The sequence below is a fragment of the Tiliqua scincoides genome, chromosome 1 (assembly GCF_035046505.1).
Source record: "Tiliqua scincoides isolate rTilSci1 chromosome 1, rTilSci1.hap2, whole genome shotgun sequence".
Lineage (NCBI taxonomy): Eukaryota > Metazoa > Chordata > Lepidosauria > Squamata > Scincidae > Tiliqua > Tiliqua scincoides.
In genome coordinates, this window is record NC_089821.1 from 55,188,524 (window position 1) to 55,211,681 (window position 23,158).

Sequence of the window (23,158 nt, forward strand, 5' to 3'; positions counted from 1 at the left end):
AGCAATGTATGTTGCAGCATTTTAGTCAACTATCAATCACCTTTCTTGCCACTGCAAGAAGAAGCCACACTTACCTTAGTACTGCTGGTAATTGACCAGCATACTGCCTGTACTGATGCACAGAACACTACTGCAAAACAGAAGAACCCCTAAGGAGAACAGAAGGCATCATTAGAACAAATACTCCTTCAGCACTGGGAAGTGACAATATGGCATTTTCTAGTATTTGTATTCCACACTGTTTCATATATAGAAGTAAAAGATTCAGTGTTCATCGCACTTTTGTTGGCTTGAGAGCAGTGGCGTTCCTGGGGGTCTCCGCGCCTGGGGCAACACCCAGTTTTCTGCCCCCCCACACCCCGTTTCGCCCCCCTTCTTCACCCCCCCACACCTGACCCAGAAGTAATAGCGGTGACGTAATCGTCACCACAATTCCGCGCAGCTGCCTCCTCCGTTACCCCTTCGAAAACAAGGGGGAATGGAGGAGGCAGCTGAGGCCCCCACAGAGCCTTCTGCGCTGCTTGCAAGTGGCACAGAAGGCTCCGTGGGGTCCTGGGAAGCAGTGCGTGTCTCCTCCAAAGTCAGAGGAGGCGCATGCCGGTTCCACTCTGCCTCTGAGGGATGCACTCAGAGGCAGAGTAGGGGCACCCAGGAGTGCTCCTGGGAGGCAGCGTCTCTGCGCCAACTTGGCCGCCCCTCCCCTCCTCCTTTATAGGAGGAGACGAGATGGGTGCCCTAGAGTGTCAGTGCCTCTCTAGGGTGCCAGTCTCCTATCCTCCTATAAAGGAGGAGGGGAGAGGGCGGCTCAGTTGGCACCCTGGAGGGTCGGCGCTCGGGGTATTTGCCCTATTTGCCCCCCTCTAGGACCGCCAGTGCTTGAGAGAATGTAAACAATTGCTGTAAGTGTGGTTACTAACAACTTGATCCTGTTGGGCTAAACCATAGGCAAAACTTATTGTACATATTATGAAACTTTTAAAAAAGTCCCTTAGAGTAAAATTTTATGAAGGGCAAGCTCTCATTTTTTAGGGTAGGGTAAGCTACTACTCATTAGAAGGAAAGAACATCTTTCATGCATTCCTTTACACTTTCTAATGTCCTTGCACACTGGAATCAAAGAATAGTAGCTGCAGGAGACTATTCTTGGTTGTGCCCATGGTTTTAAAAATAAAGGCACTGCTCTTCTGATATTTCAATTGCTTTGTGCTGGGTTTTCTGTGATTGGCAAAGGAGAAGCAGAGAAACATTTACAGTGGGAAGAAAGCAGGGCATTTCTAGAACTTTCTAGAACTTTCCCCCTTCCCGTTTTTTGTCCATGCCATAGATGTTTCTGGCCAGTCTTGCAAAAAGTGAGTGCCTTGTTGGTGAGGGCAAGTCCCTTGGTTGGATTCAAAACTTGTCTTGCCTGATTCTCAAATTATGTCTTTGTGCAATGACACAAGCTGAGAGCCAGTACCCTGCTTTGCCCAAATGCCATGGAGGCTTCCCCTAAGACTTGTCCTAGTCCCTCCCCTGGCAAAAGGGTTCCTTCTAGCTGCCGAATGCTCCCACTGGGACTTGTACGCACACCATGGAAAGAACTGTGTGTCTGTTTCACAGTCTTACCCTCTTCTAAGAGAGCTGTCTTTCTCCTCTTGTTCTGCTCTGCTCACAGAAGTAATGTTTGAACGTGTGTTTTTGTGGGATAAGGGTACTTAAACCCTGGCTGTGGTAATTCCTAGTGGTTCTTTGCTTTTACCCTTTGCTGCTGATGCCACAATAGCTCCTGGAGAGGGTGGGGATATTGTGGCATCCTCGTACCATGTCATGTTTGTGTGTGTGGTGTCTTTGAGGAATCTCCCCATGGTTGGGGTGGTGCTTGTTGTTGTGTTGCTCATTCCAAGTGGCTGGAAGAGGCATTCCCCCCCACCCAGTGATGGCTGCTCATTGGCCCTGCACCTGCCCCCTGCTTGGTTCATCTTGGAGCCACTTCTCTGGCTGCCAGCACTAGGGCTGGGAAGTGATTGGCTCCTTGTATGTCATACTGCTATTGCACCCATGATGCAATGATGTTCTGACATTAGGACACTTTTCCAGGCATATCCATGCCTGACACCACTCTGTGTCAGAATTTCCATCATCACTGTTGCTGTCACTGGGAAGGGCTGGACCAGTGTTACCAGGAGGACTCCACTGCAGTAATGTTGCCTGGATGGGCTTAGAAAATGGCAGTCACGTCTGTGTTAGTGCATCATCCAAATAGGGTTGGGCTATAGGTGACCTAGTAAGTTCCTTCAAACTTCCTGATTCAGGTTTTTCTCAATGCTTCTGATAAACTTTGTGGGGAAAGGAAAAGTTACAGCCAACTAGCTTTCAGGGGAGTTTTCACTAAAATAGCTGTGTTAACCTTTCTGTTTTACAGATCTGTTTTCTCTTTTGCTGGGTAGTGTTGCATGTGTGATAATATGATGCATGTGAGGGACTTACCACAACAAATCTAGATGCTTTGTCACCATGACCTCACAATTCATGATCTCAGTTGGTTGTCATGGATGCTTGGATCTGAGTAAAGTATTTTTCTCTCTCTCTCCCCCCTCCCTCCCCCCTCTGTGTGTGTGTGTGTGTGTGTGTGTGCGCGCGCGTGTATAAACTTGGACTGTTAAAATAGGAAATACACAGTGGATATGGACACCAGCCAAACGATCTATTTCACAAAGCTCCTCTAACCATCCAGCCACAGCAGGACAGACCAAGTGCACCTTATCCAGCAATTAACACCTGGCATAACTTGACTGGGAGGCGATAGCGCATGGACCTGTCAGAGGGACACGGCATGGGCTAATCATTGGGCTGGCACATGACAGAGGGCATGTGCTGCAGCAGCCTGTGCAGCTAGCCACACCCACACCCACACTCCTACTGGATGGCCTTTGCTTCATTACTGCTGCCTGCCAATGTGGTTGTCCATAAGCTGCCCTTTCCACCCCCTGCAACTATCTTCCATACACCGTGGCAGCAGTGATTAGGGGCTCATGACCATAGAGGAGTGCCCCCCAGAGCCCAAGGAGTCATGAAATGAGGATGCTGCAGATGTTGAGAGCGGAGAATCCCCCTGAGACCCACCCTGATGCCAGCTGATGTTAGAAAACTCAAGTGAGATTGAGAGATCCCTCTGCTAACAAAGAGGGAGCAAGTCAACGTTTTTATTGAATTACCAGTATGTCAGTGATAGCGAGCTTCTGAAAGAGAAACACACATCTGGGGTTGCCAACCATCTCCTCCCACTGTCCTTCAACTGCAAATGCTCCAACTGATAGCCAAGTAACAGGTGCCAGTGAGTTCTGGCTGGACCAGTTGGTTCACTGTCTGCCATGGAGTGTGCAAAGCCACAGGGCCCTGACTGGAATTTGTCATTTTTCAGTTTGTTCCTGGACTTGGAGGGAGGGGGAGTATTTTTGTTATATAAAGAATTCAGCATTTTTGGGGGGAAGGGAGGTATAAGAGTAGTAGTAGTAACTTTACTGTCGTTGTGCTACAGCACAATGAAATTTATGAAAAACCTCTTTGGGTCCATTGACACAGAGACAACCATTCTTCTCATGGGCCATTTTATGAAGGAAACAGTACGACCAGAGACACATCCCAGGCTGAATGATGTCCTTATTGACAAAGAGGGTACAAGACAAATGTTAACACAGGCAACCCAACAAAACAGTTCTGAAAGGTACACTGTGAAAAATCTCTTGACACATTTGCCAGCAATTTCACCTCTGGGAGCAGTAAAGCAAAGACAGCTTATGTTCAGTGTCTGCTAGGAGGGGGGTATAATTTGCATATACTGTACACAGAAAAACAGGGTTGGATCAGCTAGACATTCTGGATTTTAAATTTTATAACCACTAACCCAGAGCTGGTTTTTCAAACACCACAGTTGTCCTGAAAAGATCTAATCTCATCTTCAAGCTCTCTCATTTTAAAGAAAACCACATTCTGAAAACATTCTAGTATGCTTCAAATTGGTGAGAAATACTGGTTTTGAATGCACCCTCAAGTAAACAGAAAAAAAAGGTCTGGCTCTTAAGCAAAGAAGGTTTCAGCCCATTCCTCTTCCTGTTGTGTACTTTGGTTGCATAGAACTTCTAATGAAAGGGAACATTTCATGAAAGTGTGGACCCCAGCTACAGAAGTCAGTGGTAAGAACATAAGAACAGCCCCACTGGATCAGGCCATAGGCCCATCTAGTCCAGCTTCCTTATCTCACAGTGGCCCACCAAATGCCCCAGGGAGCACACCAGATAACAAGAGACCTCATCCTGGTGCCCTCCCCTACATCTGGCATTCTGACTTAACCCATTCCTAAAATCAGGAGGTTGCGCATACACATCATGGCTTGTACCCCATAATGGATTTTTCCTCCAGAAACTCGTCCTATCCCCTTTTAAAGGCGTCTAGGCTAGACGCCAGCACCACATCCTGTGGCAAGGAGTTCCACAGACCGACCACGCGCTGAGTAAAGAAATATTTTCTTTTGTCTGTCCTAACCTGCCCAACACTCAATTTTAGTGGATGTCCCCTGGTTCTGGTATTATGTGAGAGTGTAAAGAGCATCTCCCTATCCACTCTGTCCATCCCCTGCATAATTTTGTATGTCTCAATCATGTCCCCCCTCTAGCGTCTCTTTTCTAGGCTGAAGAGGCCCAAACGAAGCCAAGAGGCCAAGGCTTCGTTTCAGCCAAGAGGCTGAAAGAGGCCTTTCCTCATAAGGAAGGTGCCCCAGCCCCTTGTACTATACCAAGGTGCCCCTTGGTATAGATCCTTGTACTACTTCTGAATTCTCCCACCTCATTCCGTTGTGTACTTCCAGAACCTCAGATCAATATCTGATGCAGGGCCCAATCCTATCCAACTTTCTAACAGTAATGCAGCTGCAATGCAGTCCTGAGACAAAGGAACATTTGTACCCTTATCTTGAGGAGGCCTCTGTGACTGCTCTCCCCCCATCAGGATGCAGCGCACACTCTGTGGCATGGCTACATCAGTACCGTAAAGTTGAATAGGATTGAGCCTCCACAATGGTGCCACTAGGGTTTGTGTCACCCAGTACAGGAGGCCAGCTTGTCACCCCTATGATGGGCTTCCTCCTATGCAGTGGGTGCAGTGATGTCCCAGGCAGTGGGCAGGGCTTCTGAGAGGAATTTTATCAGGGGGTACAAAAGTTTATTTTGGGCCATTTTGCAAAGGGGGAGGGGTGAAACAGAGCGGGGAAGGGTGGTGACGGGCAAGCAGAGTGGTGGCAGAGAGGGGCAAAGGGATGGGGGGAGCGTGGAGACAGCTGGAGAAGTCTTTGGAGCCCAAATCTACCCACCCATGTGGATTGGCAGCTGCAGTAGCTGCACTCGTGGTAGTGTTCCCAGCATTCCGTGCGGGCAACAAGTCAGAGTAAATAGGAAAGTGTAAGATCCCAGGAAATTACTGGGCCTTTGGCTCCTGGGCCCCCTTTTTGACCCTGGGCCCGGGTACAAATTACCCCCTTTACCCCCCTCTCCTAGGCCCTGGCAGTGGGCATGGTGATGTACCATTACCCCACCCCTGCTGGTGTTTTGGCTATAACTTTAGATAGAGATATTTGTAATGTGGTTTGTTTCATTGGATTCCCATCCTTCCAGGTCATGTTCTACAAGAGGGACCAGAATAGAGATTGGTAGGCTTTCCCCAGGTGTGGAGGCAGGCATGAGACCTATGCATGGACTTGGATACATGCCAGTGTTTGGGTGCTCCCGTTCCTTGATTATTATCACCTGAGTGTGGCCACCAGTGAGTGCAGTAGCTGCCTCCCTTCTATGGATGTGGTGGCTCAGAATTAAACTTCATCCCACTTCATAGCCACTGGTTGCACATTGTTAAGGCTGCAGCCATTCCAGCAATTACTGTATATGCAAGTGAGTCACACTGAACATAATGAGATTTACCTGTGCCTAATTGTGGACAAGAATGCAGGCCAATTATGTTCACTATAATCTTCCAGGAAGAGGAATGATCATTCTCTTGGTTGTACAGAGTTTAAATAATGCGTTCCTACTTCAAATATGGGGCTTTCCGAGGCATGTTTGAAGCTAATTTTTTTGGGTGCAAATACTTGAATTGTTTACCCACAAAGTTACTGCAGTTCCAAACTTGTTTTGAATGCCGGTTTTCAATCAGTCTGTCCACAGCTCAGCCCCCATGTTATAAATCCTTATAGCTTTTACCAATGTATGGCAATACAGGCATTGCTCTTGTATCAGTGAAATATAACATCTGAACTGGTGGACTCTACGAACAGAGGAAGCAAAAGTGATAATCCTTACTCAGAGCAGAAAGAATGTCAGGCAGGAGTTATGTTGAGGAATTATGTGTCCCCTAGTGGTATAATAGTGAATATCACATTCAGTAATTTGGTTTTCTCCCACTTTCTTTTGGAATACAGATTATATTTAGTCAAGACCATTCTGCACCTATTTATTTATATCGCACCATCACTGTACATGTACAGAGTAACAGAAGCACATTTTATTTGTATATAGGGATTTTGATAAGTTTAGTAAACACAATCTAAAATTCAACAAAAAGGAGGAAAGGAAGATATAAATGTAATAGGAGAAGAATGTACAAAACAAACAAGAAACAAAATAAAACCTAGTTACAAGTATGTGAACTTTGCAGGGCTGGCCTTAGGAGTTGTGGAGCCCAACTGGAAAGAGTTTTTGCAGGGCCCCAGGTTCACAGTCAAGGTCTGTAGAGACTTAGAGATAGAAATTATGAATATGAATATGAAATAATGAATATGAATATGGGACTATGGTAGAATAAAAAACAATCAAAATGTGAACTTGAAAATGCATGTGAGTTAATGGACCAAACTGATCTAATCTAAGCATATTTTAATATAAAATTGCATACAAGATTAGATTACCCTGTTGTGTGGTCCAGTTGGGAGCAATTGGTCCAATTAGCTTAAAGCTGGCCTTAGGACTTGGTTTCCATTTGTGGGGGAGAACAAAGATTGCACTCCTTTGTGCACTTACTTGGCAGCAAGTCCAGTTGTGGTCAGTAGGACTTAATTTCTGAGTGAACAAGAACAGCTATATTGTGAGGGTTTAAGACAAAGGTTTCATGGAAGAAGGAGGAGGAGGAGGAGAGAGCAGGGATCTTTAGGGAGAATTTGCTTGCAGAAAGCACCATCTTGAGTCCCTGGCATCTCCAAGGAAGAACTGGAAACTATCCCTGGCTGAAATCCTGGAGAGCCACTGCCAGTTTGTGTTGGCAATACTGGGCTTGAAGAACCAGCGGCTTGACTCAGGAGAAGGCAGCTTCCTATGGAGACCAACTAAGTGTTTAGGGAGGGAGTTCTAGGCAGAAGTCTGTGGGATGTTTAAGTGAGCGATTCCTAAACTGTGTACTGTGATGCAGGCTGAGATGCACTTTGAAAAATTAAGCCTCCACATTACGTGCTCACTACGTCTGCTGAAGCAGAAAGTCTCTGTGTACCATTGGTCCTCTCTCTGTCTGGCAATATGTGGCAATAACATTCCAAGGAGGGAGATAAGAATGTGCGAATTCCCTTTAATGCTGCATAAGGCCCTGTTAGGATTGGGGCCTATAACATTGCTTGGGTAGGGTTGCAACTGCTCTCTGCTTGTGGAACATGACAAAGGTGGTGGCATGGGCATATTTCAGGAGCAAGTAGATAAGGGACTATTTTGCTTCAGGACATGAGTTTAAACTTGATAATATTCATCTCCTTTCCAAGGAAAACACAACAACTGAACTGTAGGGGTGCCATGAAAAAATTACAGAGACAGTCCACCTGTACTAAGACTAGTAAAAGATAATGCCCCTCCACTCAGACAGCATGACAGACAGCAGCAGCCACTTCGCTATAATCAAATTAGGCTGGGCCTATTTCACTGCTGGCTGCTTGCCACCCACTGATGGCCGACTCCCAAATGCAATATTTTTTCCTCCAGGGGAATCTGCAAGATTATCAAAGCCGGCAAAAATGTACAGGTACAGAGTAGGGCTCAAATATATACTTACCTACAAATAAGCCCTAATGAACATTGTGGGACTTATTTTTAAGTAAACATGTGCTGGTTTCTGCAGCTAACCACTTTCATAACAGAGAAATTTTTAAACCATGGCTGTACAATTCCCATAGCAACAACACACCCATTGTTTGGATTCTGCTATGCCAGTGTTTCCCAAATTATGTGTCAGAACCCACCAGTGGGTCATGACCTGATTGTTGGTTGTGAAACTGAAAGCTGATAGCTGAAAAGGAGACTGTATTGAGCCCTCTGGAAAGTGAAACTGAACCACATGTGAATGTTTACTCATGAGTAGGCAAGTGTGCCTCATTCCACTTCAAAGTCCAGGCCAAGAGGAAAACAACACCACAAGAACTGTCCCAGTCTGATGAATTCAGCCCCCCCTCCCCCAAAAAAGACTCAAGAAGGAAGGTGCCCCTTCCAAGCTGACAAGAAAATGTATTGAGCCCTATGGAAAGAGAAACTGAGCCACATGTGCACATTTACTTGTGAGTATGCAAATGTGCCTCAGTCTACTTTAAAGAGCAGGACACTAGAATGGTTGTGCTCTGATGAACATGAGCTCAACAAACCCTCCAGAAGTTGTGTCCGTCCCTGTCCCGTCCCCCCCCGTCCCCCAAATAGTGAAAAGGATAAAAAGAGAGGCTTGATCAGCAGGAAAGGTGAAACTGTTTTTATACAGTATGGTGAAGCTCTGTGAGTCCAAAAAACAACAAAACAAAAATTGAGTAAAAAAGAGATGAGGTGGATAGAAGTGCAACAAACAAACTGGTGAAAAATTGTTGATTTTTTTAATGACAGCCACAAAGACACAGCTGGCAAAATCAGATGCAGTAACTAGTAATACCCAGCAAGGGGAGCCAGGTAACTACTAAGAAAACAAAACTAACCCCTAAGTCTCTATAGTGGTTGTTTGCAGGTTGGCTTGGAGTGAAAAGAACAAGTAAAACCAAATTAATTCCTTAAATGCATCTAGCTAGAAATACAGTTCCCTATTGCCTATTACATATGTTGACCTAGGAATGCTGGCTGTCTACACTTACTGGGAAGTAAATGGTTTGTCCCAACAGCAGACCTGGCAAACCACATCCAAGCGTTCTTGTGCTCCATCTTAAGACATCTAGGCTTGATTATGTATTTTGGTTATCTAACTGGCCAAATCCTAGACCAGGGGTGTCCAAAGTTTTTGGCAGGAGGGCCACATCAGCTCTCTGACACTGTGGGCCGGGGGGGGGGGAAGAATTAATTTACATTTCAAATTTGAATAAATTTACATAAGTTTACATAAATGAATATATTAAAGATGAATATATGAATGAATGAAGGTCTTGCAATAGCTCAAGGCCTATAAAAGGCCTTGCACAAAGCAAGGCTGGCCTTTCCTTTGCTGCCACTACTGCATCACAGACATGAAACAGCAAGCAGTGGAGGTAGCCCTCATCCCACAGCTCATGTGAGAGGTCAAACAGTCACTCTCACGCTGAGATCAGTTGCGTCGGGCCAGAGCGGGCTCCAACAAATCTCCGGAGGGCCACAGGCTCACTGGAGACTGGGGGCTCTCTGAGGGCCACATTGAGAGGCCTTGAGGGCTGCAAGTGTCCCCAGGGCTGGGGTTTGGGCATCCCTGTCCTAGACCTTTACTTAGACAGGTGGGCTTGTCAGTCCAATTGATGGTCACACACCATGCTCAGTAGGAGGACTGGCTAGGAACTATTGTTTTCAGAGAGGCTCAGACAAAAATCAATCCACATTCTGCATATGTGGCTTTGTTTGAATGGCATTTCAAACAAAGAACCTCAAAGTCTTCTGGGGGAGGCTAGAAATGTCCAAAAATAAGAGAAATTAGACTAAAAGGAAGGGAAAAATGGGGCATTCATCACAAGCTCTGATCAGAGTCCCAGCATGGGAAGATTCTAGTAACAGTGGAGAAGAGCAGGGCCTTGTTGCACAACAGCCAAGATTTTGGAACGAATGACCGGAGATGGCTTGCTGGCGTAAGATTCAAGAAGCTCTGTGAGTCTAATTTATCCAAGCAACTTTGAGGACTTGAGTGGCTGTCTATTTAATTGCATGCTGTTTAGAATGATTTACTGGTGCTTCTTAGAGGAGATTAAGAATAAAGGCGGCTGCAGCATAATTCATAGCGTATGCTTATTATTATGTGCCATAATAATGCTTGTTATTTTTTATTATGGTTTATTATGTTTGTGAGCTACCTCATACAAATGGAAATGCAGTATAAGGAAAATGAGAAAAAACTGCTTTTAAGTAAAAGTAAAACCTGCTTTAATGAAAACAAAATAAGAAACAATCAACTCTGTACCGGTTTATTCAGTATCCATCTCAGAACGTTTTCAGTATAGCCAGTATATGAAAAGCCCTCCCTTGCTGAGGGGCTACCCACCTTAGAAGGAACTGTCCTCCTTATCATAGGCGACCCCTCCTAACATGGTTTGCCTACCTCTACCACAATAGCCTGGACAGAAGGATCAAGGCTGCAGTAGGGTGTGTGGGATGCAGATATTTACCCATCTGAGTAAAGGCTGGGTAAAATGCCACACACATTACTATGGTACTATGAGATGGTGGCCCCACTTATGTACTGTCCTGAAGGGGCTGGATGCAGGTGCCAGTGACACTGAATACCTGATCCTCAGAGTCACTTTGCATGTAGAAGCCTCTGCATTCCTACCAATCCCTAAGACCAACCGTGTGAAAAGTGAAAGCAAGCATTTCCCCAGTTACCTAATGAAAGTGATAACACCCCTATCTGACATGGCACATTTACATCTGTGTTGATAAGACAGTTCCACCCTTGTGGAACACTAAACTAAAATGAATGTCTGGCAGTGAGGGTCATGAAATGCACATGAGATGATGTCTTAGGCAGAATTTGAAACCCTTACATATCTGTGGGGCAGCTAATGAAACTCAGGGTCACACAATATGTTACACTGAATATGTAACATGACCTAACGTTTACAAAAAATAGCAGAAGGGGGGGCAAAACAGAGTGAAACCACAGTGGGGGAATTAGGGCAGATGGTTCTAGGACTTTGCCCCTGCTATGGCTCCAATTCTGATTGCTTCCACCTCCATGCTCTATTTCAGGGGTGCCCAAACCCCAGCCCTGGGGCCACTTGCGGCCCTTGAGGACTCCCAATATGGCCTGTGGGCAGCCCCCCCCCCCGTCTCCAATGAGCCTCTGTCCCTCCAGAGACTTGCTGGAGCCTGCATTGGCCTGACACAACTGTTCTCAGCATGATGGCCAACTGTTCAACCTCTTGTGTGAGCTGCAGGCCGAGGGCTCCCTCCACTGCTTGCTGTTTCACGTCTGTGGTGAAGTAGCAGCAGCAAAGGAAAGGCTGGTCTTGCTTTGTGCAAAGCCTTTTATAGGCCTTGAATTATTGCAAGACCTTCATTCATTCATATAAGTTCCATCTTTAATATATTCATTTATGTAAATTTATTCAAATTTGAAATGTAAATTAATTCTTTTTCCCCGGCCCCCAACACAGTGTCAGAAAGATGATGTGGCCCTCCTGGCAAAAAGTTTGGACACTCCTGCTCTTTTCAATGAAAAAAATGGTTTGACTAAAAGCCAACAGAACCGTTTCTAAAACTAAGATAGCATGTAAAGGGTGTGATTGGAATCCGAGTCATTGCTAGACCAAATCTTAAACCCCTGCCTCACCTCACTACAGTTCCACCCCATGATGCTGCCCTCTAGCGGCTAATACTCTCTCTCTCTCTCTCTCTCTCTCTCTCTCTCACACACACACACACACACACACACTACATCAAGTTTTACCCTAAATGACATGATTAAGGGCCCAATCCTATCCAATTTTCTAGTGCTGGTGCCCTTGTGCCAATGGGACGTGCACCACTTCCTGCCAGCCAGCCAGCCAAGCCTCCCAGTCACCCCCAGCCCCCCCATCCTACCACAAAGCATCCCCTGCCAGCCAGCCAGCCAAGCGTCCCAGTCACCCGCAGTCCTCCATCCTAACACAAAGCATCCCCTGCCTGCCAGCCAGCCAAGCCTCCCAGTCACCCCCCAGCCCCCACCTGCCTGCCACTATTCAGGGCCAGGGAAGCCACACACAGCGGCTTCAGCTCCCAGGCCCCCCATGACCGAAGCCCAGGAGAGCTCTGGCCACAGCTGGAGGGAGGACCGAAGACTGGGGATGCCGCGCACTGCTGCTCCAGCCCTCAGAACTCTCTCCAGCTGCGGGCGAGCCCTGCTCACGCCCGGAGGGAAGACCGTGGGTCGGGGATGCCATGCGCCACTGCTCCAACCCTCAGTCTTCCCTTCCACACGTGGCTGCTCCAGCCCTGCCAACTCTCTCTGACCGCAGAGCTCTGCTCGCAGTTGGAGTGAACGGGTGTGGGGCAGCCCAAAACTCCTCCAAAGCCTGGGGGGGCCGTCCAAAATGGCTCTGTGGGACAGATCCAGGCCACGGGCCTTATCTTTAACACCCCTGTACTAGCAACTGAGTTTTGCTTGTTCCCTTGAAACACACCATACGCCATATTCCATGGTTAGGAAATAACATCCCTCCTGGGATGGCCAACACTGTGAGATGACAGTTGCGGCACGGTGACATGAAAAGTTATGACTTGCTCTTTCTACACTCCTAAAGTACAAAACCCGAATGTGGAAAGCTTGTTTGTTTTAGTCCAATGTTATTCTACTTACCACTGCCATGGCGCCCTCCAGTTCTCTCACTGTGGCAACGATACTCAGCAGGACAGCTATGATTAGGATACTGCTCAGACATATCCCAGCAAAGAAAACTGAGGAGTGGAGATGAGGTACATGTAAGTGCACATAGGCTGACATTTTTAATTTAGTCTCCATTCATTGATGACTTTCCTGTTATAGGCTGCACCCTTTCCAAACACAGAACTCATTACAGGAAACAAAATGATAGAGAGGCCTGGAATACCTTGCTTATGAGGTAAAGGTTATAGCATTTTTTGTTTTTTTTTAGCTTGGAAAAAAGGCAATTCGGGGGAACATGACGGAAGCCTATAAAATTATGTATGATGTAGTAGATAGAATTTTTTCTCCCTCTCTCACAATACTAGAACCAGAGGTCATTCAATGGAAGTAATTGGTGGGAGATTTTGGATTTACAAAAGAAGGCAGTTCTTCACACAGCGCATCATTAGTTTGTGAAATCCATTGCTACAAGGTGTGGTGACAGCCACTTGTTTGGATGGAGGACAGTCAATCAGTGTCTACTAGTCTTGATGGCCATGCATTGCCTCCAGGTTCAGCAACAGCATGTCTGTGAGTACCAGTTACAGAAGAGCAATGGTGGGAGACAGTCCGCCTTTCTCTTCTTCTTCTGGACTTTCCAGCAGGTAGATTGCTGTGGGAAACAGGAGCTGGACTAGATGGACCTTTGGCCTGATCCGGCAGTGCTCGTCTTATTTTATGTACAGTAAGACTCTCCTAAAGCAGCATGTTGTGAACATGGTTGCAGTCAGTGCTTTGATTCTCTTGGTCATGTTCTAAATAATAATTCCCAACAGAATTCCCCAGAAAGCTGAGTTGTAGTAGCTGTACAGAAGGATGATTTATGTATTATGTCCTTCACTGACACTCTGTGCAGTTTGTAATAATGCCTATGTAAAGCTGACGGACCAGGAGTTGGCAAAGTTACCACTGAATTTATACACATTCCAGTGAAGAGATGAAAAACTGGTTCGCCCCACATGTTAGATACAGAGGAGCTTCCTGAACACCAGTGATCACTCAGAATATAGAGGAAGGCGTGTTGCATTCCAATTCAGAGATGAGGCATTGCCCTTCCAAGTTAAATTCACCTCTAACTACCTATGTGGTTTTCCACACTGAGGGGCCTTAGGTCTAATGGGGAAGGGAAGAGTAGAGCTGCATGTGATTGGGAAGTTTTAGTTGATTGCCTTTATGTCTTTTAATATATCACATTTAAATATATTTGCATATCATTGAAATTTCAATATTCTTTTTCAGCTACTTTACAAAGCTGCCACTCATTTTTAGAAAGAAAGTCATCTTTAATATTTTTTGTCCCATTCCCTGTTACAATAACACACCAGAAACAAAATAGCCTCACAAACACACAAACAAATAAAACAATATACCCTTTCATCTCAATTCCACCAATTAAAATTCATCCTTAAGAATAAGCAGTCCAATCCTATCCCCCTCCTCTGTTGGTATAACAAGTGCTGTGCTGGCAAAGGCTGCTTTATGACAGTTGCAAAGCAGTCTTTATTGGCAGGCCCAGTGGTGGGGAGGCTGGCACTGCCTCCTGTACACCAGCAGATGCACTAAGACCCGTTGGAGCAGGTAAGCCTGTGTAGGGGGTTGGCAGATGGCAGGGATGCGTTTGAATGGGTTGGGCAGAATGGGGGAGGGAGTGAACAGAATGGGGTGGTGATGGGGTGGGAGGAGAGTGGATCAGGCCCAGAACTGGGGCAGGATCAGTTGCAGCACACACTGAATCCTGACCCTCTTCCTGGGCCTGAACGCAGACCTGTGCCAGCAATTGAGCAGGTGCAGGTCTGAGTTGACCCATAGTAGCTTCTGGGGCTTACCCCAGGGCAAGGAAACAAATGTCCCCTTACCTCGAACAGACCTCCATCAGCCAAAAATCCCCTGAGGGGATAGCCATGCTGGTGTCACTGCATTGCCATGCGGGGATTTGGGTAGGATTGGACTGTAAATTTGGTGTCATTACTCTGAAGCTTCAGTTGATCAGTCTATGATTCAAATTTGAAACTCTTTTAAAAACTGAGATACAACATGCAGGTTCTAGTATTCCTTTCATAGCAACTTCTCTAAAAGTTCATTAAATTCAGGGCTGTTGAAAAAAAAAGGAAACGGGCAGGAAATATAAAACAGAATGCATTCCTACCAGCAGCCAAATTCTTCAGCAGCCTAAAAGTGTAGTTTTAAACTCTGTCTATGATATGAGATAGGAATCCTACTCATTGTTTACTATTTCCCACAGTCCCAGCACTTACCTACACTGTGAAAAATTCTATAGGGATTTTTCTCCAAAGAGACATCATTGATGACAGTGAAATGCTTCCCATAGTAGGTAATAATTGTCAGAAAGGTTACCGATAATGAAAGCAGCTGAAAAAAGTCAATGGGAAGAAATGATATTCAGTAAAGACACTACAAATTGTAGATCTCAAGACACTAATGTACAAGAAGCAAGCATCAAGAGTCTATCTTTCATTACTTGGCAGAAACTTGCCTGCTTAGGATCCTTGCATTTCATAACATCTGGACAACAAATGGGTTATGTCTTAATAATAATAATAATAATAATAATAATAATAATAATAATAATAATAATAATAAATTTCAGGAGGCCAGGTCTTCAAGAAATCCTTTCCAATCAAAAGAAATGCCTATAAGAAAAAGATTATTTTACAATAACTATCCAATAAATCATCCAAAGCTGTATCTTCCAGACATTGTATTAAAAATGGGGGAAATGTGGGTTATCAATCATTTTGGAAATAAACCTAATTTCCAAAATGATTGATAACCCACACTTTTCCAATTTTTAATACAATTTTCCTTTACATTTGTATTATTTGTACTAATAAGACTTTTTTCTGAGCAAAAGAATGAGACTTTTACTATCTTAGCTCTCAAGTGGCAACGTCTGTTGGTGTGATGTTTCTCAAGGACTTCCTCAGAACGTTTGGAATGGCAGATAGAGGAACCACAAGCCAAAAAAGAAGCAAAAGGCAGAGCTGCTTGGTTGCAATAACAACCCGAACGACTCATTAACAAGTCCTGCCGATTAACTAGACCTTGCTGACACCTCTTCAAAACCACACTAAATTAACACTTTTCTTAATTAAATTAAATTAACACCTCTGACAGATGTCATAATCTGTTTAGTCAACACAATTTCTGCATACAGTAGCTCCTCACTTCATTACCATGACAAAGAGACTGGCCACCAGCAGCTGACGTTTCATAGCCCGAACCCAGTATCCCATGCCTTCCTCTTCTTGCTAGATACTGGCAATCAGTAGGTGGGGAACTTGCTGAAAGTACAGTTTCAGACCAGAAGGGCTGGCTTATAGGAGGTGTTTATCTTGGGAGGTGTCCTTATTGACCAATTATTTGTTAGTACAGTTACCACTGTGAGAATACTTTCTGTTCATGCTTCTCCAAGAGTTTCACTTTTGAAACTCACAAAAGAACCTAAAAGCTTTTGTTTTAGCTTAGCCCCATAACACATTTCAGCCTTCTTCACGTGATGTATTTTCTTCTCCTGTCAAAAAATATCAAATGAGCATTCTGCATTAAAAATGAGTTTCAAAAGGTGACCTGTTGGAGTCACCTTTTCAAGGTGACTTTCCTTGTTCAAGCACCTGTTGGAGATGGTCTAAGAGGATTTCCTGCCTAAGGCAAGGGGTTGGACTAGATGACCTATTAGGTCCCTTCCAACTCTATGATTCTATGATTCTATGACCTCACAGCACCAGCTTTATACAGATGCCTGTCACTGTGAATGCTTGGGGGCCCTATACGCATTAGCAGTCTAGGCTCATTTGTAGTAAAGAACCCTTGATAGACAGATGCAGGAGAACACAGCACTTGTTTGAGTCTGTTTCCAACTCCAGGATCGTCATTAGGAAATCAGTCCAGAGAGAGAGAGCGAGAGAGAGGGAGAGAGAGAGATGAACTGGATGAATTCTGAGCCGAGATGCAATTGGAAGCAGGGAATAGTGTAAGTTCCTTGATTAATGCTGGCCAGTTCTAACATATCTCCATAATTGTCAGGATAGACTCATTTGTAGGAATGTTTTTGAAGGAATACTGGAATAATTACAATGTTTCACAACATTGTAATAGGAACAATGAACAAAACAATGAGGACAACATAAAAGCAGGAAAGAATAAACCACATGCTACAAACTGAAAAATGGTAAACAAAGATTGCGCAAAAACAGGCCTTATGTGTGGGAAAGCCTATTACACAATCTGTAGAGCTGCATCCCGTAAGCCTTGCAAGATGCAGTTGGCTTTTAACCACAGCAAAATATTCTCTCAGCAGTGAACATTTTTACAAGAGGTATGAGGACGAAGGTGTATTTGATGGTAGTTCTCTCACAAAGAAATTAGATTACCCATAACTTAATATTAGCGATGTTATGTCCTTAATGAGAGATGTTTGTACAGTGGACATGGCAGGGGAAGAAACAAGGTCATGAAGTGAGAGCAGGACAGAGCCAGACCACAGCAGTTTACCAGTTCCCAAACGCCATCTGTTTTTCTATCAAGCTGACCAGTGAACTCCCAGATACTTTTGTGGTTGTTCCACTTTTGTTGGCTGGTTGATGGGCAGCTTAATTATGATTTTAATTAGCACCAGCTTTCTGTTAAGTGGGGGAGGTCTACCTTCTACTGCTCTTTGCAGCTGATTTTCAGGTTTTGTTCATTGTTCACATTTTACTGTATTTCCATTTCTTTTGAGCATACGTTGTTTTGTGTTGCCACATGCCTAAAAAAACCAGACTATATGCTTTTAAATAAATAAATAAATAAATAAAAATAAAGATCCCTTCTGATATTGCAGAGAATCCTGGTGTGTAAGTCTTGCCTTACACATACTCAAATGTTGTGACTTCATCTGAGAAATGTCCCCAGTCTTCCTTCCATCTAGGAATGCACTGAAATCTTGTCAAGACATTTGTCTTGCAAAAACTTCTCTGGCTTTCCTTGAAAATTCTCTGATGTTTCTCCTTTGGAGGAACCCTAAAATTCATTCTGAATTGCATTTTTTTAAAATTCTAGTGTTAATCCTACTTCCAGCATCACAGACAATGCTGAGGCATGCTTTTCAGGCAGTACAAAAGTCAGGATATATACTGGGCATAGATTTGCTGAGTTAAATTACCCGAAAGTCAGTATCATACTGGGTAGATCAGTACCTTTCTTCTAATGCGATCTTTGTTTTTACCTCTATGAACTGAACTTTTTAAGGAGAAAGGGCCTTTAAAGCCCAGTAGAATGTTTTTCCCCCCTATTGTTTCTGAGAAGAAATGCATTTTCAATTCCTACCATAGCTGCAGAGTAGAGAGCTATGTGTCATTTCTGCTGCAGAACAAAAAACATCAAGTGGGGTGGGGTGAGATTTTTAGGAGAAAACAAATGTCATGAGGGAAAGTTATATCATCACCTCCTCATGCCAATCTTCTACTTCAGTTTGTGGTTTTCACAGCTACATTTTGTAAAACAAAGTCAAACTATGTATGACTGAACATCATGTGTAATTTAGCTCTTATGGATAGCTATAATCAAGAGTAGTTTTCCCGGCAAGTTATAAAGTGTGGAGGCAATTGTATATAGTGATAATGAACTAAAATTGAACTGTACTGAGTTTGAAGGTATAGGTGTGGTTGCTTGAGGTAAAATGTTTGCAGTAAACGAAAGCTATACTTGTCAAAGTTTCAAAATCTAATTATTGAAAATGTGTGCTGTATTTCTACATTTGAAAATCCTTTTTCCTTTGTAATAAATCAACGTAGGCTTAATAAATGGACATTGAGTAAGTATAGAGGAGGGAACGTTTGAAGAGACACTTGGCCAACAGTCTGAGGCAAAGAGGCAAAGAAGGAAGGCCCATAGCCAGGGAGACAGACCAGGGACAGACAGCACTTGCTCCTGGTGTGGAAGGGATTGTCACTCCCGAATCGGCCTTTTCAGCCACACTAGACGCTGTTCCAGAACCACCATTCAGAGCGCGATACCATAGTCTTTCGAGACTGAAGGTTGCCAACAGAGGAGGGAACGCGAAGTCCAGGGGAACAGAAGTCCAGTACTCATTGCTCATAGCTTAAACAGCTTTGATAACAATGTCTTAAAGGATGCAATCCTGTCCAACTCTCCAGTGCCCACACAGCTGCAACGCAGTCCTGAGGTAACAGAACATTTGTTCCCTTACTTTGAGGAGACTGCCCCCACACTACAGTATGCAATGTGCACCCAGCTGCCTCAGTGCTGGAAAGTTGGATAGGATTGGGCCCTTAGAAGGCAAAATGGAAAAAAGGCAAAATGTCAGCTTTGCTCTTCTAATATTTTTTTCCTTTCTAAAATTGTAGAATAAAGGAAAATCAGGTGTTAATTCACTTTGCCCACTAGAGGACCTCAGAGACTAAAAGAACCAGTTTGCTTTCTTCATCAATGTGCTATAAGCAATAGCTTTTTTTATTGTTAAGGTGTTTCTGCATAGCATAGCAAAAAGTGCCATTGTGTGGTGAGCAGCCCTTACATGGTTTATGCCAGTGATGGCCACATTTTCAAGATACCATCTCTTTTAGAGATTTTCAGAAGCGGCAGCTTGTCATGGCTAAAGCTGTATAGCTGTATAGGTCTGAGAAGCTTAATCTGCCAATGTTTCCTTCTCTAGAACTATTCAAATACAGAAATCCGAATTCTGCTATAAGCTGTTGGCATGATTCAGGAATGTTTATAAAGCTGGAGACCTCAGTTTTGGTGAACTGAATAATGTAATACATAGGAGTAGCATTTGGGCTATACTGGGCTTTGTAAGATGAAAGAGAGGGGGAGCATATGTTCATGTGGAACTGCAGAATAAATGCAGCTGGCTGAAGGTCAGGGCACTTATGTGAGGACAATGCTAATGGTGGTTGGTTGGTAAATAGGGGGATATGGGCACATCAGCTTCTCAACAATGGTGCAATAAAGGTAAGAGATAAAATGACAGTGATTAGGTTTGTGAAACCCTTGGTTTGAAGGAAGTATATTTCTAGGAACAGATCTTTGCAGCATTAAATTACCTAATTAGGAATTTTACAGCCCAATCCTACATATGACTACTCAAAAGTAAACCTCACGGTGAGCATAGGATTGAATCCCTTAAGGCGTCAAAAAGAATGGGTCACCGGCAGCCATTTCAGAACTGCCATGAGAAATGGCCACAAAGGTGATGAGCCACTCCAGCTCCTGGTTCCACATAGGATCATAGCTAAGCTGGTGGGGTGGGTGGAAAAGGGGAAGAGACTGGGGAGGGGTCAGGAGTGGGAGAGGTGTGGCATGTGACCTGCACCAGTATGCTACCCCCTTCCTCATCTCCTGACATGCTCCCTTTCTCTCCTTGGACCTGCACCAGTCAAAGAGAGGGCACAGGTCAGAGGAGACCCATTGGCAATTGGGAGGCTTGTGGGATGGTAAGGGAAAATAGGTTCCCATCCTCTTCCAAGCTTCCTGATCAGTCCACCCCTCACCATAGCATGCAGAGCAGCCTATTTTGGTGGGGAAATGGATAGGACAGGGCTGCTAGTTTAATACTGTATGATGCCCTTTTCTGATAAAAAGTCAAACTGCTTTTAAAAAGCAGACTGCTAATCAGGACCAGAGGCAGGATTGTCAGCTGATATACAAGTCATATCCTGATATATAAATTATGGGAAAGTTAAGAACATAAGAAAAGCCCCACTGAATCAGGCCATAGGCCCATCTAGTTCAGCTTCCTGTAACAGCGGCCCACCAAATGCCTCAGGGAGCACACCAGATAACAAGAGACCTGCATCCTGGTGCCCTCCCTTGCATCTGGCATTCTGACATAGCCCATTTCTAAAATCAGGAGGTTGCACATACGCATCATGGCTTGTAACCCGTAATGGATTTTTCCTCCAGAAACTTGTCCAATCCCCTTTTAAAGGCATCTAGGCCACATGCCGTCACATGCTGTGGCAAGGAGTTCCACAGACCAATCACATGCTGAGTAAAGAAATATTTTCTTTTGTCTGTACTAACCCTCCCAACACTCAATTTTAGTGGATGTCCCCTGGTTCTGGTGTTATGTGAGAGTGTAAAGAGCATCCCTCTATCCACTTTATCCTTCCCATGCATAAAGTTGTCTGGTGAATGCACGCCCTGAAAACAAGTTCACATCTTTGTTATCTGACATTGAATAATATGACTATACACGGGTGTGTGAATCAATCACAATTTCTTCTGTTTCACCAAAGTCTTAATTAGACTTCATGATAAATATAATGCTGCTTCTTCAGATGAATTTCCCTCTTCTTCCTTGTACCATCTAGGCGTACAATGTGACATAATGTTGTTTTGTGTGGTCTAGCTCCCACTTCACATCACTGATAGTTGGCTGTCAGCAGGATGACATCTCACTGGTGTGAGATAACTCAAGAGAACTCAGACAGATATGAGCAGAGCACCAGCAACTTGTAGCATGCAGTTAAACGAAGACCAAACTGTCCACTTTGTTCTTCCTCTTCCTCTTGCCTTTAAGTGGAAGGCCTGCAGGTGGCAACAGCCACACTTCAGAAATAGGTCAACCCAACTACGGAGTACTTTATTTAAAAGATCAGCCTGGGTTGCCTGTTATTATAATTATTAGTTAGAGACACAGGCTTTAATATTGGATTAACAGCAAAAAGAGTTGAGCCAATAAGTGTACAGAAATTTCTTGTCTTTGCAAACTAGATCCAAAGGTCTCAATGCAAAATGGGTTTTGATGCGAGTCCTGCAAGTTTGGAGCACATAAATCTTGCATCTTAGCAAAATTCTACCAAGCTATTCATCTGTGCTTTAAACCCAAGGGTGTAACTGCACTTAGCCACACTAAGGCCATAGAGCAGCAGTTTTCAATGCTGTGCCGCAGCACACTAACGTGCTGTGAGGCTGTCTCAAGTGTGCCCAGGGGCCAGAGGAAGTAGGCAGCAGTGCGGCTTTGCATCTCCTGCTGCTGATTAAGAGGGAGGCTGCAGCCCGATTCTCATTTACCTGGAAGTAAGCCCCATTGACTATTCTGGGACTTACTGCTGAGTAGACACACCTTAGGATTGAGTATAGTTCATTGTCCGCCCTGTGTGCTGATTGGGCAGCCAGAAGAGCCTGGAGGAGGTCTGGGGGGAGTGAATGAGAACAAGGGAGCCAGGGGTAGGCAGGCAGGAAGGAAGCCACAGAGTCTGCTGAGGTCAGCAGCCTAAGAATGGGCTGGCTGAGGGTCCTTCTAATGTCCTTCTCCTTGCCACAGTTGCCTGCAGCTCCCCAAAGCCACCCTCCCTGCCTTGCCTTTGCCTTTCAGAGGAGGGGCGTTGGGCCACAATCCTATCCACACTTTCTGGTGAGTAAGCCCCATTGACTAGAATATAAGAACATAAGAACATAAGAACAGCCCCACTGGATCAGGCCATAGGCCCATCTAGTCCAGCTTCCTGTATCTCACAGCGGCCCACCAAATGCCCCAGGGAGCACACCAGATAACAAGAGACCTCATCCTGGTGCCCTCCCCTACATCTGCCATTCTGACTTAACCCATTCCTAAAATCAGGAGGTTGCGCATATACATCATGGTTTGTACCCCATAATGGATTTTTCCTCCAGAAACTTGTCCAATCCCCTTTTAAAGGTGTCTAGGCTAGATGCCAGCACCACATCCTGTGGCAAGGAATTCCACAGACTGACCACACGCTGAGTAAAGAAATATTTTCTTTTGTCTGTCCTAACCCGCCCAACACTCAATTTTAGTGGATGTCCCCTGGGTCTGGTATTATGTGAGAGTGTAAAGAGCATCTCCCTATCCACTCTGTCCATTCCCTGCATAATTTTGTATGTCTCAATCATGTCCCCCCTCAAGCGTCTCTTTTCTAGGCTGAAGAGGCCCAAACGCCATAGCCTTTCCTCATAAGGAAGGTGCCCCAGCCCCATAATCATCTTAGTCGCTCTCTTTTGCACCTTTTCCATTTCCACTATGTCTTTTTTGAGATGCGGTGACCAGAACTGGACACAATACTCCAGGTGTGGCCTTAACATAGATTTGTACAACGGCATTATAATACTAGCTGTTTTGTTCTCAATACCCTTCCTAATGATCCCAAGCATAGAATTGGCCTTCTTCACTGCCACCGCACATTGGGTCGACACTTTCATCGACCTGTCCACCACCACCCCAAGATCTCTCTCCTGATCTGTCACAGACAGCTCAGAACCCATCAGCCTATATCTAAAGTTTTGATTTTTTGCCCCAATGTGCATGACTTTACACTTACTGACATTGAAGCGCATCTGCCAT

At 44.7% G+C, this 23,158-nt stretch overlaps 1 protein-coding gene across 1 annotated transcript in view; it reads right to left on the reverse strand.

The window, feature by feature from the left end:
• The window catches only part of TSPAN32 (tetraspanin 32), a 58,559-nt gene extending 42,462 nt beyond the window's left edge, over positions 1–16,097 (reverse strand). Inside the window, exons 1-4 of the mRNA XM_066635821.1 lie at positions 16,026–16,097; positions 15,087–15,201; positions 12,766–12,863; positions 75–149 (exon numbers count right to left, since the gene is read on the reverse strand). Of these exons, the coding sequence (XP_066491918.1) occupies positions 75–149; positions 12,766–12,863; positions 15,087–15,201; positions 16,026–16,085 (348 nt within the window). The 5' untranslated portion in view covers positions 16,086–16,097. The remainder of the gene's footprint in view (positions 1–74; positions 150–12,765; positions 12,864–15,086; positions 15,202–16,025) is intronic.
• Between the last annotated feature and the right edge of the window lie 7,061 nt (positions 16,098–23,158).